The 15,506-nt window shown below is 48.1% G+C and overlaps 1 protein-coding gene across 1 annotated transcript in view; it reads right to left on the bottom strand.

The window, feature by feature from the left end:
• The window catches only part of AGBL1 (AGBL carboxypeptidase 1), a 470,051-nt gene that overhangs the window by 375,028 nt on the left and 79,517 nt on the right, over positions 1 to 15,506 (bottom strand). Inside the window, exon 7 of the mRNA XM_045196586.2 lies at positions 3,381 to 3,589. Coding sequence (XP_045052521.2) covers positions 3,381 to 3,589 — 209 coding nt within the window. The remainder of the gene's footprint in view (positions 1 to 3,380; positions 3,590 to 15,506) is intronic.

Here is a 15,506-nt window from a genome sequence, read left to right as displayed (position 1 = left end):
TAACAGGCCTCTTCTCAAAGCCCGTTGCACTGATCCCTCTTGGCACCCACCCAAAACACAGAAAACGTGGGTTCTGCAGATGTAACATTTAGATATTGATGAAACATGACAAGACCTTTCTTTTCAGACACCGTGAAAAATGCGAGAACAAGTTTACTAAATTGGGAGGGAGAGATGGGAGGAGTTTGGTTATCTCTTTGGGGGAAAAAATGGCCATTTGCTCCAGTCTCTTCAGTAAGTGTTAAGTAAATGTTCTGTCTACTGACTTGGTCCAGAAAGTGGACTAGTGCGGGCCTCCTGTGTGATGTTCCTAAGGGGTTCCCGACGAGCTCTGCAGCCGACAAGTCACGGCCGGAGATACGGCAGATGCCAAGAACCTGCCTCAGGGCAGGCAGACCGTCCATGGTGCGGTCACACTGTGGGATCTTCAGGCCTGCATTACAGGTGGCTCCACATGAAAGAATGCAAAGAAAAACCATTTAACAAGAATTAAACCATGAGTTCAAGCTATCCGAATGACTCTAACATATGATCAAAGCAAGCCAACTTTCAGAGCAAAAGTGTATTAATGTGATCAAGAATGCTATCTCCCCTTCCGTGTGCTCACATGGTGCCAACCAGGTGTCCTGAACCAACCGCAGGAAAGCGGACTAGTTGAGGCCATTTTACCGCTGGGACCTGTCAGAGGGTTTCAAGTGCTCACTGAAAAATACTACTATATGGAAGATGAGAGAACGGAGCGGGCAGGAGCAGGAGAGGAGGGGAGGAGACGGCCAATCACAGGTCATGTGTTGAGCTTCACTCTTAGGGAGTACAGAGCCAATCTGCAATTCCCCATTTGCACCTGCCATGACCCCTGTCCCCAAATCAGTAACGATCTCAAACGGCTGCACGGCACCCTTGGAGGGCTTCTTTCCGACCTTCAATTCCAGTTGTCACCCTTCCTCCTCCTCCCTCATACAGAGCTCCACAAGATCCCACTACACTGCACAGCACCCTCACTGCATGCAGGACAATCTGATCCCCTCAACTGGGATCCTTCGCGGATCTGTGCAAGAACGTGGCCCGGGAAACAAAGCCGTGGGGTCATTAAAGAGACAGACCTACAGTCAGCGGCCTCAGCAGGAAGGCAAAGACCACCATGATGAACAACGGCTGCGGGAAAGGACTCAAAAATAGTTCTCTCTCCCACCCAGTGGGTTTGCAGTTACATCACAAACACCAACAAAAACAGCCCAGGACAGCAGTTTTCAAAGTGTGATCCCTAGACCAACAGCGTTAGTATCACCGAGGAACCTGTTAGGAACGCAAATTCCTGGGCTGCTCCCCAGACCCGCTGAAGCAGACTCTGTGGATGGGGCCCTTGCAGCCCTCCAGGTGACCCTGTGGCACACTCTGCTCCTGCCACGGACAGAAGTGGGGACCTCGAGGGAGACTACCGGTTTCAAATCCCTGAAAATGCTGAAATCAGAAAGTCTGTGTAAAATGTGTAGCCAGCACTAGGCCAGAGTAAGCACTCAACGGAAATCTCTCTTCCTCCTCCTCCTCTTCCCTCATTATCACTGACATGACCATCACCACCATCATCATCATCAGTTGGAACAGCAGCAGCAGCAGCAGCAGAATTTGCAACAGCCACTGAGACGACAAGACTACATCCAAGGTTCCCAAGTCAGCTATCCTGTGATTTGCGAGACTTCTCTGGAGGAAGAGGGGAGAGGATCGAGAGGCAGCTCCAACTTCAGCACAGCTGCAATGATGTCGATGCTCACAGCCAGGGAATGGGAGGCTCTGCAGCTGGGGAAACCCAGTTGCAAAGAGCAGGTACTGCCTCCGCTCACATCCCACTTCCATTCCAAGAAGCCACTGGAGGCTGGCCACCTGTAGGCTTGCCTGGTTAGGCAGCTGAGGTCTTCACTGACATGCTGAGGAGCTGCTTCTGAGATCCCAGCCCCCTCTACGCCTGGACTTCCCTTGGCAGTTCTTCTTACCACAGACGTGTACCTGTGGGACCACCATCTTCTTCCTTTACTGCTCTGTTGGGTGTTTTTTAACACCAGACAGAGAAACAGCCATAACCACAGAGGGCACAGGAGCTGCAGTGGGGGGCTGTGAGGTGTCAGCAGCACAGGCAGTGCTTCACGAGGGCTGCTGGGAGAGATTAGAGACTTGGGAGACATGAGCTTACACAGTATGGTGATGCTTGGAAACATTCAAAGCGTTTCCTCATCCAGAGGAACAGAGTATAAAATATAGCTATTTCATGACTGAGGAGCTCCGAAATCTTCAATGATGCAGAGAAATCCGAGGTGAAAGCAGAGAGAAAATTAGATATTACTTTGCAGAGTGATATTATGTTATTATTTAGAGGGGGAGAAGCTATTCCTTTAAATGGGAAAAGTCTACAGGCGCCCTGGTTGGCAACAACACTTGTCAACTGCTTCACTACCTCGGATGTACCCGTGCAGAGACTAACTGGAGGATGTGCAGAGAAAAGCAAAAAAAAACTGACGGAGGGAGAACAGACTAACATGAGGACAGACGGCAAAGAACGTAATGTGTGTGAGTCACAGCTGCCTTGCCCCCGGAACAGGGGGTGGGCAGACAGTAAATACTGGAAAGAGGGTCATGTCATCAATAGAGAGGGTGAATACAGCCTCGCACGTGGTGTTTAAATTAGCCACGTGGTGTTTAAATTTCCCTTAATTCTTTAGGGAAATTAAAGAATTTGTCACTTGGGTTGAAATCCAGGAAATCCTAAACACGTATCCCACTGGGCTGCAGGTCAGCAACAGACCTTGCAGGAAATTATCTTCCTCATGAAATTCTTTGCTTCCGCAGTGTCAAACTCTCCCACTAAATGTTTGTCCCACAAGATCAGAAGTCTTGTCTGTCGTATTCCCCACTGGATTCTGCAGTGCTAATTATCCCAGTAACTGCTCACACTCATAAAGCAGCTTTGTCGCACCAACAAGTTGAGGAGGAGGAGGGAAGGGGAGGGGAAAAAAAGGAACAAAACAGAAGAAGGGGGGGAAAGGGGGAGGGGGAGGAAGAGAAACTTGAGGCCCAGAGAACTTGGGTGGCTCCGAAGTTTCACAGCTGCAGGTGATGGGATTTGAACCCAGGCTCTCTAGCTTTCAAGTCTATGCTCTCGACCACTGCACCACGGTGTGTACCCAGTAAATATGGACTGAACAAATGACACAATGCATGAGTGAATCAATGCACGAGGATTTGGATCCGGAACATGTCCATCCCCACAGCAGGCAGCAAGGACTGAGCCGAGGTTTCCCAGCTCTGCTCCGGACGAGGCCGGAAACAAGGCCTACGAGAATCACCCAGGTGTCATCTGAGGCAGAAGCGGCCCCCACGCTGACTACCTGCATGCTGCTGAAGAGGATCTCCATGCCCTGAGCTGTCAGGAAGGCCTCCCTGCCAGACCGGAGGGTGGCGATGTGCTTGAGGCAGAGCAGAAGCGCCCGGCGGATCGGCACATAGGTATTGGCCATGTCGTGGCTATGCCAATCCTGATGCAGCCTGAGCAGGCTGGTGACGTAGCCTCTGTTCACTGCTCGGCGGCTGTTAGACTCTGAAACCAATGGGAAAAGGGAGCGTCAGGCACAGGCTCTCCTGGGGGCCCTGCCTGAGGGTGTCCCAGTGTATCTCCCAGAGATACTTGTTAATTCTAAAGGGAAGAGCAATAACTTTCCAGGGGGGAAACTGGCAGGTGTCACCTTAATCAAGTGATCAAAGCACATCGCCAAATGTGGCGCACTGCATGGGACATGGCATCACTTCAATGGCATTCCTGTGCAACCGCGGAATTTCACCATGAGAGATACTGGCAAACCCCACAGGAGGGGCAGGCTGCAAAATACCTGATCTATACTTTTCAAAAAAAATCAAGGTCTTGAAAGGCCAAAAAAACAAAAAACAAACACACAAAAATAAGGTGGCATTGAGCTAAAAGACACTAAAAAGACCTGAAACTTAAGAACAACATAATTGCAATTTATATCCTGGCCTAGAAAGCATTGGTAAAATTTGAATAAGGCCTATAGATTGACCAATAGTATTGTATCGATGTACGTTAGGTTTAGATAAACAGCAGTTATGTAAGAGAATGTCACTGTTTTCAGGAAATTCAGAACTGATGAATGGAAACATTTGTAACTTATTCTGAAATAGTTTAGAAACATTATAATAGTGGGGGGGGAGCAAGAGGGTAAGGGTTGGCAGGGAGAAAGAGATTTTATGTTTCCTATACCTCAGTCAGCTTAGGATATTGCCACTGGGTTGAGCAAACTATAAGGTGGAGGTTGGGAGGGAAGAGACACTGAGTGAGACATAGTATATGAAAGGTTGTCACATGTCGGAGATGCATTGGATGTTTTTGCCATTGAGAATGGAAGCCAATTCATGAATAGCACAGGGTGTGGTGCAGTTGAAGAAAGAAATCCTTCCGCAGTCAGGGCTGCCCACCAAGGGCACAGCCTCTGTGTGTACTGAGCTGAGCATCTGGGCACTGAACGTGTGTGTCCCGCTGGAGGTCAGAAATGCTCCCCGCAGGGACGTGGTAGGAGATTTCCTCCGCGGCTGGAGAGCGGGAACAGACTGCTTCTGCAGTGCCCTCCGCCTCTTTCACACCATGATTTATTTCTCTCCGTTAGTTGAATGATCTTGGTTGAGCTGCCTCCTGAGACCCATCTCATGGGATAAGTGGATCATTTCTTAGCTTTCCCGAGACATAGTTTAAATTCTCTTTGGAGAAACACAGGGAGAGGAGTTTAAGATATCCCTCTCAACAGCTAACATCTGCCCCTTTCCACGTTAAACTCCTCAGGCTGCAGGGCCGGTGGGCAAACGTGTGCCCACTCAGATTCGCGCAGTAGATGCCTGGTCATCTGCAGGAATCTCAGCAGCTGACTCTCAGGCACAAACACCCAATCTTGCAGCTCTGCCGTATTTTTCCATTACCCAATCCGTTCACACTGGTTTATGAGACAATACACACTTCTAGCGGAGGGTGTTTAAGTGAGATTCCCTGAGCTGTAATTGGATATGCACAAATATCAACTCAAAGTCAGATTTTTCCTGCAGACCGTGTAAGTGAACGAATGAAAAAAATAGCATGAAAATTCAGTGCTTTACTCCAGAAGGTTTTTCTCATAATATTAATGAAATTCTTTTTTTTCCTGCTTGTTTGTCAAATTCTAAATTGTCAGGCTTGACCAAGCCCCAATGAGATTTTTGACCCACTTCTTCAGTTGGTTTTCCTTTTTTTTTTCTCTAACATTTTTCATCATTTCAGTCAGCCATGACCTGGAACTGAGAGTGATGAGCTTTATTCACTCGGTGATATGTTTGTGGATGGTTTAAATCGCCTTCATTACCTCCTTTAATGAATTATTCTTCTGTATCAAAAATCTCTCTCTCCTTGGCTGGTCCCGGCCACAAAGCACTAGAGTTCTTTACTGCCTAAATGAGGTTCCAGCCTCTCCAATATCTGATGTTTAAAAGAAAATTGAGGATTAAGTAGGAGGTATTAAAGAAAAGAATTGCCTGCTGAAAAGATGCCAAAATGGCAAAAACAGCGCACAGGGGACCCGTGGGCAGTGTGAGGCTGGGGACTTGTGTCTTTTATCTGCTTCAGTGTTATCCTAATGACCTTCACACTTTGGGGGGGGGGCGGGTGATGGTCTTCAATTACCTGAGAGAAAAACTCCTTATCAAATCCCAATGACTTTATTCACGATTTTCTGTTAATCCTCAATAAACCATCAGGTTTGCTAACATCTAAAACAGCTACACTGCCGTCCCTCCACCCCGACCTCAGACCTCACATCGGTCAGTCTGTCTCGGAGAACGGCTTGGGGAGTTTCGCAGAAGTGCATACTTGTCTAGAAGCCGACAAGAGGACCTTCATCAAACTGAGCAGAGCAAACGTACAGAAAAGCCAGGGGATGAAAGGAGGAGGGTCATGGGGAGTAGCGACTTGGAGGAATTCTAGGAAATCTGAGAGGAAAACAGGGCTTCTCCAAGGGAGCCCAAACAGGAACAGATGGGAGGTTTCTGACACTGTCTAGGGTGAGCTCAGGGACTGGGGGTGGGAGAGGGCTCCCGGTCCTCCAACCCTCATCAGAACAGACCAACTGCACTTCAGTTTGCTTACATAAACAGCTTCTTCCTAACATTTTCAGGGGGTGGGGGGAGGGAAGGGAGTGGGATCCTGTTTCTTAATTTTTAGGAAAAAAATTTTTTTTTTTAATTTCCTAATAGATTGGTTTGTCTCATACTAGTTGGGAGGATGGGGGTAGGATGGCCAGAGAGGACTTCGGAGGATCTTTAACACCCCACCCCCCAGCCCCATGCATCTCAAAAGCATTCTCAGTGACCTGTCTCCTGCCCTGGGGGCAGCCAGATGAAGGTCTCTTCCATGAACTTATCCTTGTCCTGACCTTCAACTCACCCTGGTATAGCTGACTATTTCTACCTCCCTCTTCAGATTACACCTTCCTGGGGTCTTATTTGTAGCTAATTCTCATTCTGAAATGTGATCTAGTGGTATCCTGAGTTTTACACCTTGGGTATTTTTCCACTGAAGTTTAAAGGTGTCTCTTTACTGTAGACCCTACTGCATACCTTTATAGCCAGGTAAAAAGGAAAGAAAAAAACTGGCAGGGAATATCTCTAGATATCAACAGTACTTATGGCAGAGGACGGTGCTGGTGATTCTACCTGTTGTAGAGCGTTTGGGTGTGATTTGAATTTTCTGTAGCTCTTCTTCCTCTCATACTGTACAATGAACTTCACTTCACTGCAGAGGAAACGTGGGGGTCTGCAGCAGAGTGAGGAGCTGTAGCTCTGGGAGTAAGACCCACGGGAGAGCACAGACCTCTGACCCTCCCCAGACTCCGGTGCCCCTCAGGGCCTTGCTGAGCCCATGCTATGAGCAGACCGGACAGCTGCCAGCTTCCTTCCAGGAATCCTTGCACATGGCCCTGAGCTCTACCACCTTCCAGCTGCACAATCTTGAATGTGTTACTTCCCAGCTCTATCATTCAGTCTTTCTTGGAAAAACAACTAAGCAGAATCGCTTCCTCCTGGAGTTGAGAAAGTTAAATGAGATAATACATATAATCAGGTAGTTTGATGCCAGGCACATAATAAGCACTCCATACTTGTTGCCTGTTATAATTGCCATCTATGTATCATTTCAACTTCCCCTCTATTATTATAGACGACAAAGTGCCGAATGCTCAGGATGTGAATATACTCCTTTTGACAGACCCATGCAAGAGCAGGGAGTCCAGGGTCGCCTAGCTGCTGATCTCGGCTCTACTACTCACTAGCTGTGTAAACTTGCTGAGGTACCTAGCCATTCTGAACTGTATTTCCATCCTCTTCCAGCCTGGTTAGGGCTCTAAGATCCTCTTGATGGACGATGGTCACGTTTAACAGCCCAGCCTTACTGTTGATAAGGCATATATGAGTAAGAATAAATACAAGGGTTTCAGGCCCCCATCGTTCCCGAGGACAGAAATCATCTTCAGGCATACAGCATACGTTCATCGCTATCCCAAGACACTCTCGCCCAGGATGATTAAAAGCATTATCGCTGGTTTCAGGAACTTCATGCAAATCCATTCATATGAACTGCTGACAACTCAGTGAATCCTTTTCAGAATAGCAGCCCCTTCCCGGGACAGAAGACCACTCAGCTGGGCTTACCGAACTCCCAATTGAAGACCCACCTGGAACCACAGCACCCACACTCTGTAATATTGCACCCTAGAACTGCCCCTTTGGAGCCGTCACTAACTTTCAAGACAATGGTGACTGTAACTTCATGAAGCAACAGACTTGCTACACTTTCCAACAGATTATTTCAGTGGCCTTTCCAAGAGTCAATATAAAAGGTCCTTCTGGACACAGTAAATGTTTATCAAGACTTCTAAACCATATCCTACGAACAAGCAGCAGCCGATGTTGCCCTCACAGCACCAGTTACCATTACAGAGTGCTTATTTACTGAGTGTTTCCTGTGTGCTCAGCACTGGACTAATCATTCTACACAAGGATCTCTTTTAGCTCATGGAAATGCTTTGAGATAAGCAATATTTTCCTCCCTTTGCAAAGGAAGACAGAGAGGCAGAGAGAAGTTAAACGACTCCCAGTCCCAAGAGCTTAGCAGGGGCATATCCTGGATTCAAATGGAATCCCCGTCTGCCTCCAAGCTGACTTCCCAGGTTGTTATCCCCAAAGCTCTTCGTGCTGGTTAGCAGAGTTTACACGTTTTTGTGTCCAGATTAAGACCTTGAGCTGTCAGCAGGAGAACCAGCTTCCTGAGGAAGGTTTCTGAAAGGCTAATGGAGAGAAAGCCAGTGGAAACCTAAGGCGCCAGAGGCTCAAAGAGAGAGGCTGCCAAAATGAACTTGGCTCCATCCCTCCACCCAGCCTCCCTCATCCGTTTTCCCTGCCCCTCCCAGGCCTCTAAAATTGTGGGGAGGGTTGATGTTTAATAGGAAACTCAAGAAGCCTTGAAGGTTCAAATAAATGGCCTGTGGTTCTTCCGGTCACTGGAGGAGACAGAGAGGAGTCTCCCGGACATTCGGCCTGAGGCTGCAGGAGGCCAGGCCCGAAGTCCTGCCCGAAGGAACCTCCCAAAGAGCAACGCCACTGTGAAGGAGACAATGACCCAGTCCTCGCTGCCCCCTCCCCAGCAGCTGCAGCAGTGGCTCCTTCACAAAGGAGCAGCAGCAATATCCCTACTGAGATACAACTAATCTTAATGTCACTGGTAATGGAAATTACACTCGATTGTTATTAGCTCAAATAAGAATAATGCTATGGAATTAGCTTGCAGGTATTTTCCCCCCTCTTTGTGGAATAGATGCATTTCAGTAAACGTGGCTATAAAGTAAATTTAGGTTTCAAGCAAATCTTATTTTCCCATTGACTGCCTTCATAAAATTAAAGATGCTTTTCCTAGGCTTGGAAAAAGCGGCTAAGAAGGCTGAGATGATCTATCCTTCGGAGGACCGTTTTAAATCTGGACTCATCTACCATTTTTTTAAAATCACCAACTCCTTTTAATACCTTTCCACTGACACATTCCCAAACCACAGGAATGTCTCCACTCTCAGGAAAGCCGTAGGAGCCACACCTTTTTCTTCGTCTACACACCCCAGCTCTTCCTCCAGTCCTTAGGGTGTCCACTGCCACACCACAGTCTCCAGACTCCAGCCCCCTCTGAGCCTCACCTTGCACCTTATCAGTTCTAAGGCAGGTACTCTGTCACATTTTAGCATTTCCAAAATTAAGATGTGTCTTACCAACGATGGCATTTCAATGACAGCTGGCAGGGGTTTTCTCTTTGTGGCACATAAAAAATAGTGCTCCTTCTAGTCAGTGACATGTTACACCTGGGGAAGTATCAATTTTTACAATATTGATAGTTTGAAAATTTTCTACAATGAGTTATTTCGCAGCAAGAGGTGATCACTTAATAGGTTTGCTCTGCATGCGCAAATAAGCAGAAACACTTAGTCCTAAAAGCCAGATCCTGTCATGGCTGAGCACGCAGTAAATTGTCAGCTCAAACCATGCTCTTACACCCAAAACCCAGGGCACCACCATTAATTCATTCAACACACACTTACTGAGCAACTACTTTGTGCCAGCACGTGCCAGGGACTAACGCAGGCACCAGGGGACAGCAGGGAACGGGACGGGCAAAGTCTCTGCTGTTAGGGAGAAAATGCACTTGCTAGGCCACTGTCCCTTCCGAGTCCCTGCAGAAAACCTTCCACCTCGTTCCACTTTGCCATTTCCACTGTGAACTCATCAGAAGATGACACGTAAAGAAGAAAGCCAGGAGTTACACCAGGAAGGAGAAAAACAGAGCCCTTCCCCTCCTGCCCTTCCTGTCTGTCGGTGGCATGTCCTGCTTCCGGCCGGAGCACAGACCAGCAATGCGGACCGCGGGGAAACAAATCAGCACGGCTCTGCAAACGTCACCTGCAAATCGGCTCATGCTGCGTGATGCCTCCAGACCCCGAGTGCGCACAGAGGAAGGCAACGAGCCTCTGCCTCTGAGCTGCTGGCCTGCTGCCCGCGCCACTCGAGAGCAGAGTGCCACACAATCAGAGCCCTGAGCCTTATGCTTCCTTGTCTCAACTCAGCTCCTCACCCGTGACCCCTGCAGTCCTCTCCCGCCACCTGGACGGGGCCAGCAACACCTCCCACTGGGCCCCTCTGCCTCCAGCTCCCTTCCGTTGCCCAACACATCCAATTAAGGCACAGCCTGGATGCTATCCTCCCATCAGGCTCCAGGGAGACCTGGAGGGTCTGCAGGGGCCAGGGAGTTAGGGTCAGGTTTTCTCTGGGTCTCACTGTATGGGGGTCGGGGGCTAAGGAAGAGGCTGAGCAGTGCCTCCAACCCCCACCACCTCCCAGAGCAGCTGCACTGACTTCTATTTACATTCACTGTCTCTGCAGAGGATTTCATTTAAAAATTAAAACGGTTTTGTTTCTTTTAAAAAACAGTAAAAGATTAAAAACCCTCTGGCAGTGAAGCGAAGGGGTGGATTTCAGTCCCAATGTGCCGAATACATTTTATACAATCTTGGGCAAGTCAGACAACGTCTTGGAGCCTCAGTGTGCAACCCTGCACTGTTGACAGCTAGCACTTGATATTATTTCTTGGGGCAGGTGGGAGAAGAGGGCTGCCCCATGCATTGTAGCACATTTAGCAGCATCCTGGCTTCTACCCACTAAATGCCAGGAGCACCCTCACCCCCACAAATGTGGCAACCAGGCCTTGCTAAATGTTCCTTTGGCAGCAAAATCACTCATGCCGAGAACCACTCCTATACAACAGCTAAATATTTATCTGTCTTGCAGGACTCCAGTGAAGATTCAATGAGATAATATATAAAAGGTACACTGTACACTGCTATAATTAGAACACCCGGCTTACATCTTGACGTGCACAAATAATTGTATCATCAGCCCTGAATGTGATGAGGGAGCGACTGGGCACCGTCGGGGCCATGAGTTGTTTATCTTTTTGTCTCTCTCTCTAAATCCTGGCGATAATTTATCTTTGTCAGCCCATAGCCAGTCATTCATTATGCCAGGATGATACACGTTCTAAAATCGAAAACATTTAGAGCTCAGCAGTCCTGGAGGTTAACTCCCGAAGCCCCAGAAGGAAAACAAAGTAAGAGCATGTGAGTCACCTCCCTAGACTGACTCTGCTACATCCATTTATTTACTTTCTTCTGTTGAGGAAAAAGCTTTCAGAAGGAAGACAGACACTGAAAACAACTATGTATCATTCCGTGCTCAGAGTGTTATTTGCACTGCAGGAGGATTCATGCCCTTGTGAGGCCAATTCCTGCACCACCCAGGACTTCCCAAGGGGTGGCAATAACTTAAGAATTGTTCTTTATAGAGATTTGCTAAGATCCAGCACTGAACTCCCTTATGGGGGCATCACCTGGTTTCCACCTTACTCATGATCCTTGGAAGATATCATCTGCCCTGCTCTGCGGATGAGGACACTACAGCACAGCATTCAGGAATATGCCCACCGTGAGCACAGCTGCAGGAGAGCCGGCACGGAGACGACTGTGCAAACACTGTTCTCCACCATCTCATCCTTTCAGAGGGTGAGAGGTCTGAGTTTTTAGCAAACACACACCACCTTCACACATGACCCTGAGCCTCCCTGAACACATTCACACTGTTGCCAAAGCAACGCCATGGCCGAAATCTGTAGGCAGTTAGTCAGGGAACTGGGTCACCTGGTGAAAAGACAGCAGGCTGCTGGGGTGAAAGAACCAGGACTGGTCCCCATCTTATTACAATATTGTATGTGGCCATGTTTTGTGTCAAGCAGGAGAAACTCAGCACCACCGCCCATGGTTCTGGATGGGCGTCTCAGAAGGTCCTGGCCATCCTGAGAAGGTGGGCCACTGTCCTGCCAACCATTCTAACCCCACTGGAAGCTGACTCTCCCCGTCTAACTAGGGCCTGTTTCATTAAGCAGCTTAGCCCAAGGAGCTCCATGTTTATTTTATTACAGCTTGAGAATGAATACAATGTTTTGGATCTTTTTTTCTGAGTCAAACTTCACTAGCTTTTCAAACGGCCTAGAAGAGGTGTCTGCCCATCTTTAAAAGGTAACCTCAGACAACAGCAGACTGAGCTCCTCCAAAAGCATCCTGTGACACAAGTTCAGGTTTTCAAACCGGAGAACTCTGAGCCCTAAGGAACTTCTGCGGAAGTGTCTCCATGTCAGTCAAGAGCCAGGGAGACGGGAGGTGGCCCAGGGAAGGCAGGCTGTCACTCACCGGGGTCTCCCACATCTGTTCCCATTCTATCAGCCCTGAATGTGTCATTTCATCACAAGACTTCATTTCTATCAGTTTTGAATGTATCATTTCCTCATAAGTCTTTTTTTTTAAGTTTCTTCTAATAAAGATTTCTCAAAACTACTCATCTTACGTAGTGCTCTCCTTTTAGAAAAATCAAACTGAAGTCAGGTGCCATGACAAAGAACTAATTTAAAGTCAAAAAGCCCAGCAGAGTCCAGGGCTCCTGGCCCCCTGTGGATGGTGGAGATCATCTCTGAAGTATGAAGATTTTCTGCTTTGGAGGCAGTCACAACCAAATCCCAACTTTAGTGTCCACTTAGTATTTGTGGGAGGTTGGGAAAATCATTAACCTCCCTTAAGTACACCTTCCTGGTATGCAAATTGGCAAGTGCCAATGCTCTGTAATTAATCTTCACGATCAGTATTCACTGAAGGTGCCCTAATAAACAGTAATTTTCTTCCCACCTCCACCCTCCTTCCCACTTCCTGAGGCCTTGCAGGAAGCAGTCCAGGATGAAACTTATCACAGGGAATGAGGGCTCTGTGTGGACTGCGGGGAGGCAGAGAGGCCTGTAAGTGCTGCCTTTGACCTTGGCAGTGAAGGTGAGGAAGATGCAGTTATCAGCAAGGGGAGAGGGAGTTGGGGAAGGTAACTACAAGATTTGCTGCTGTTGACCAGAGGCACGACTCACAAAAGCTGGTGCTGGGGAAGCTCTCTGCCCTCTGCCCCCCACCATCCCTGGTCAAGCATGCTAACCTCCTTTGTAATGCAACAAATTCCAGAGGCTTGTCTATCCCCTCCCACCCGACCCCCCCACCCCGTCCAATACCCTGCTTCCTCCCAACTCCCTTAAATAATGACTGAGCAAATGCCTCCGAGACCATCTCCCGCTAATTTCCTTCAAGATATGCAAGCTGCTAACGCTGGGAAGCACAGATAGTGTGGAATAGCAAAATATGGCCAACATTAGATTAAAATAACCTCCCGATAAACAAATTACTCACGTAAAATAAATATCGGACTAGCGCGGCCAAGATAACTAAAGGAACAGCACCACCACATGGCAGGGAGGGAAACTACATGGGCTGCTGGCCAGACCTGGTCCGACAAAGGGGGCAGGGAGAAGCGGCGAAGGGGTAAGTAAGTAGTCTTTTAGCCTGCACTTTTAAAGATATTGCATGTACTCATGCAAAAGACAAAAAATATTTGGTAGAGAGGTCAGAACTGTCAGCCAAGGGAAAAGAGTCATGTTCTAAGTTGAGCGGTGGCTGCCATAACATGAGTCTGTGATTCTTCCCGCCCCTGTTCCCTTGCTCTCCCTCACCCACCCGTCTGCATCAACTGCGCCTGGAGCTGAGCCTGCAGTAGATTCCGCCACCTGGCATGCCAGCACCTCCTGCTGGGTCCCATTCGGATGCTTATACCGGACGGACTTCCTAATGCTGTTTTCTAAAGAACAAAATGGCAGATGCTACTGCCCCTTCAAGCCCCCAAATCCTTCTAATACTTAGAAAGTATTTATTTGGCTTCCTTTCAGCTTTTGGTCTTATCTTCTTTAGGGAAAAAAACAAACTACTCTCACTAATCTCTTCTTGGTGCGCACAGGGCTCAGGTCCCAGAGACCTAGAGACAGACTGGCAGGTGAAGTGCAGCCCACAAGCTGGGTGCACTTCCCACGCTTCCCAAACCTCAGTGCCTACACCTGCAAATGGGGGTCATGATGCCTCCCCGACAGACTGAAGGCATATACTGTGGCCAACATACTAGGAACTCAATAAGCAGAGGCCCCTGCATCGTCATCTCAGTCCTGCAGTGTGATAGACGGAGCTTCCACTCTGCATCCACACAAAGTAGATCACAGATTCGGCCCATCTCAGTGCAGCGAATGCAAAAATCTATCAGTATTATTTGAAGCAGATTTTTGGCTCATCCCAGAAACAGACTGCATGCTTCTCTCCCGAAGTTCTGGTGGAAGAAGAGTCTCTGGGCCTGTAATCACACCATAATTTGATTGTTTCCAGGGACAGGAATTGGGCTGGCCTCTTCGATAAGACATATTGAAAGCCAGTATGTGAAGCTTAAGTCAGGAAGCTGGAAGCCTTCCTTAGTCGACGTGACTGTGTCAGTGTTTCCCTGGGCACAGCCCAACGCAAGGTGTGGGGGCTATTTTAGGGACCCCAGCCCTTGGGAGCTATACCCAGTACAAAAAGCACATGTGTGCATACCCAGTACGAAAAATACATGTGTGCATACACCAAAATGCATGTGTACATACACTCATGCAAACATTCAAGAATCATTTATTTCGGCATGGTTAGTTTTTAGAAGTATAAACGTAGGGACCTGTGAAAAGCTTTGACAGGAAACACACTGCTGAGCAGAGGTGGGGGTCAGGTGGAATTCAGAGAAAACCCTTGTCGGAGATATTTATGTTGACACTTAAGGAAGAAGGAGCCAGTGTTAGCTGGACAGGAACCCTTCAGAGGTCTTGGTGGGTCATCCCCTCTCCCTGATCTTCAGTCTCCCCATGTGAAATTGAGGAGGAAGTGGCAAGAGCAATAGGTTTCTGGGACAGAGACAACAATATTGCATTATAATCATCAAACATGCTAAGAGACTAGATCTTAACCATTCCAGCCACTAAGAAGTGGTAATTATGTGACCTGATAGAGGTGCTAATTATTGCTAAATGGCAATTTTATCACAATACATAATTGTATCAAATCAACATGGGCTAATTTATACAATGTTATATATCAAATATGTTTCCATTTTTAAAAGATCGGTAGTTTCCTAGGTTCCCAGGAGCCCTATGGTTTTGTGAATGTCTCAGAGGCCACAATGCAGGAAAATCATAGGGAGGTGGGCAGACGCTGTACTAAGCAACCTCGGAGGCCTTTGCCAGCCAGCCCTGTGGGTCTGACTCCATGGCCCTCCCTGGAAACTGAGAAGAAGGGAACACACTGTGGGGCAGAGCCCTGACGCCAGCAGGACAGGTGCCAGGCCCAGGGGCACCATGCTCCCTGCGCTGACCCACACCACTTGTGTGTGGTCATAAGCCTCCAGGAGTCACGAAGCCAGCCACACTGGAACTTAAAACCACCATCTGAGAACTCCTCAGA

This window comes from Desmodus rotundus, chromosome 10 (genome assembly GCF_022682495.2).
Source record: "Desmodus rotundus isolate HL8 chromosome 10, HLdesRot8A.1, whole genome shotgun sequence".
Taxonomy (NCBI): domain Eukaryota; kingdom Metazoa; phylum Chordata; class Mammalia; order Chiroptera; family Phyllostomidae; genus Desmodus; species Desmodus rotundus.
The sequence above is the reverse complement of the archived record's forward strand: the minus strand, read 5'-3'. Positions and strand labels throughout refer to the sequence as shown.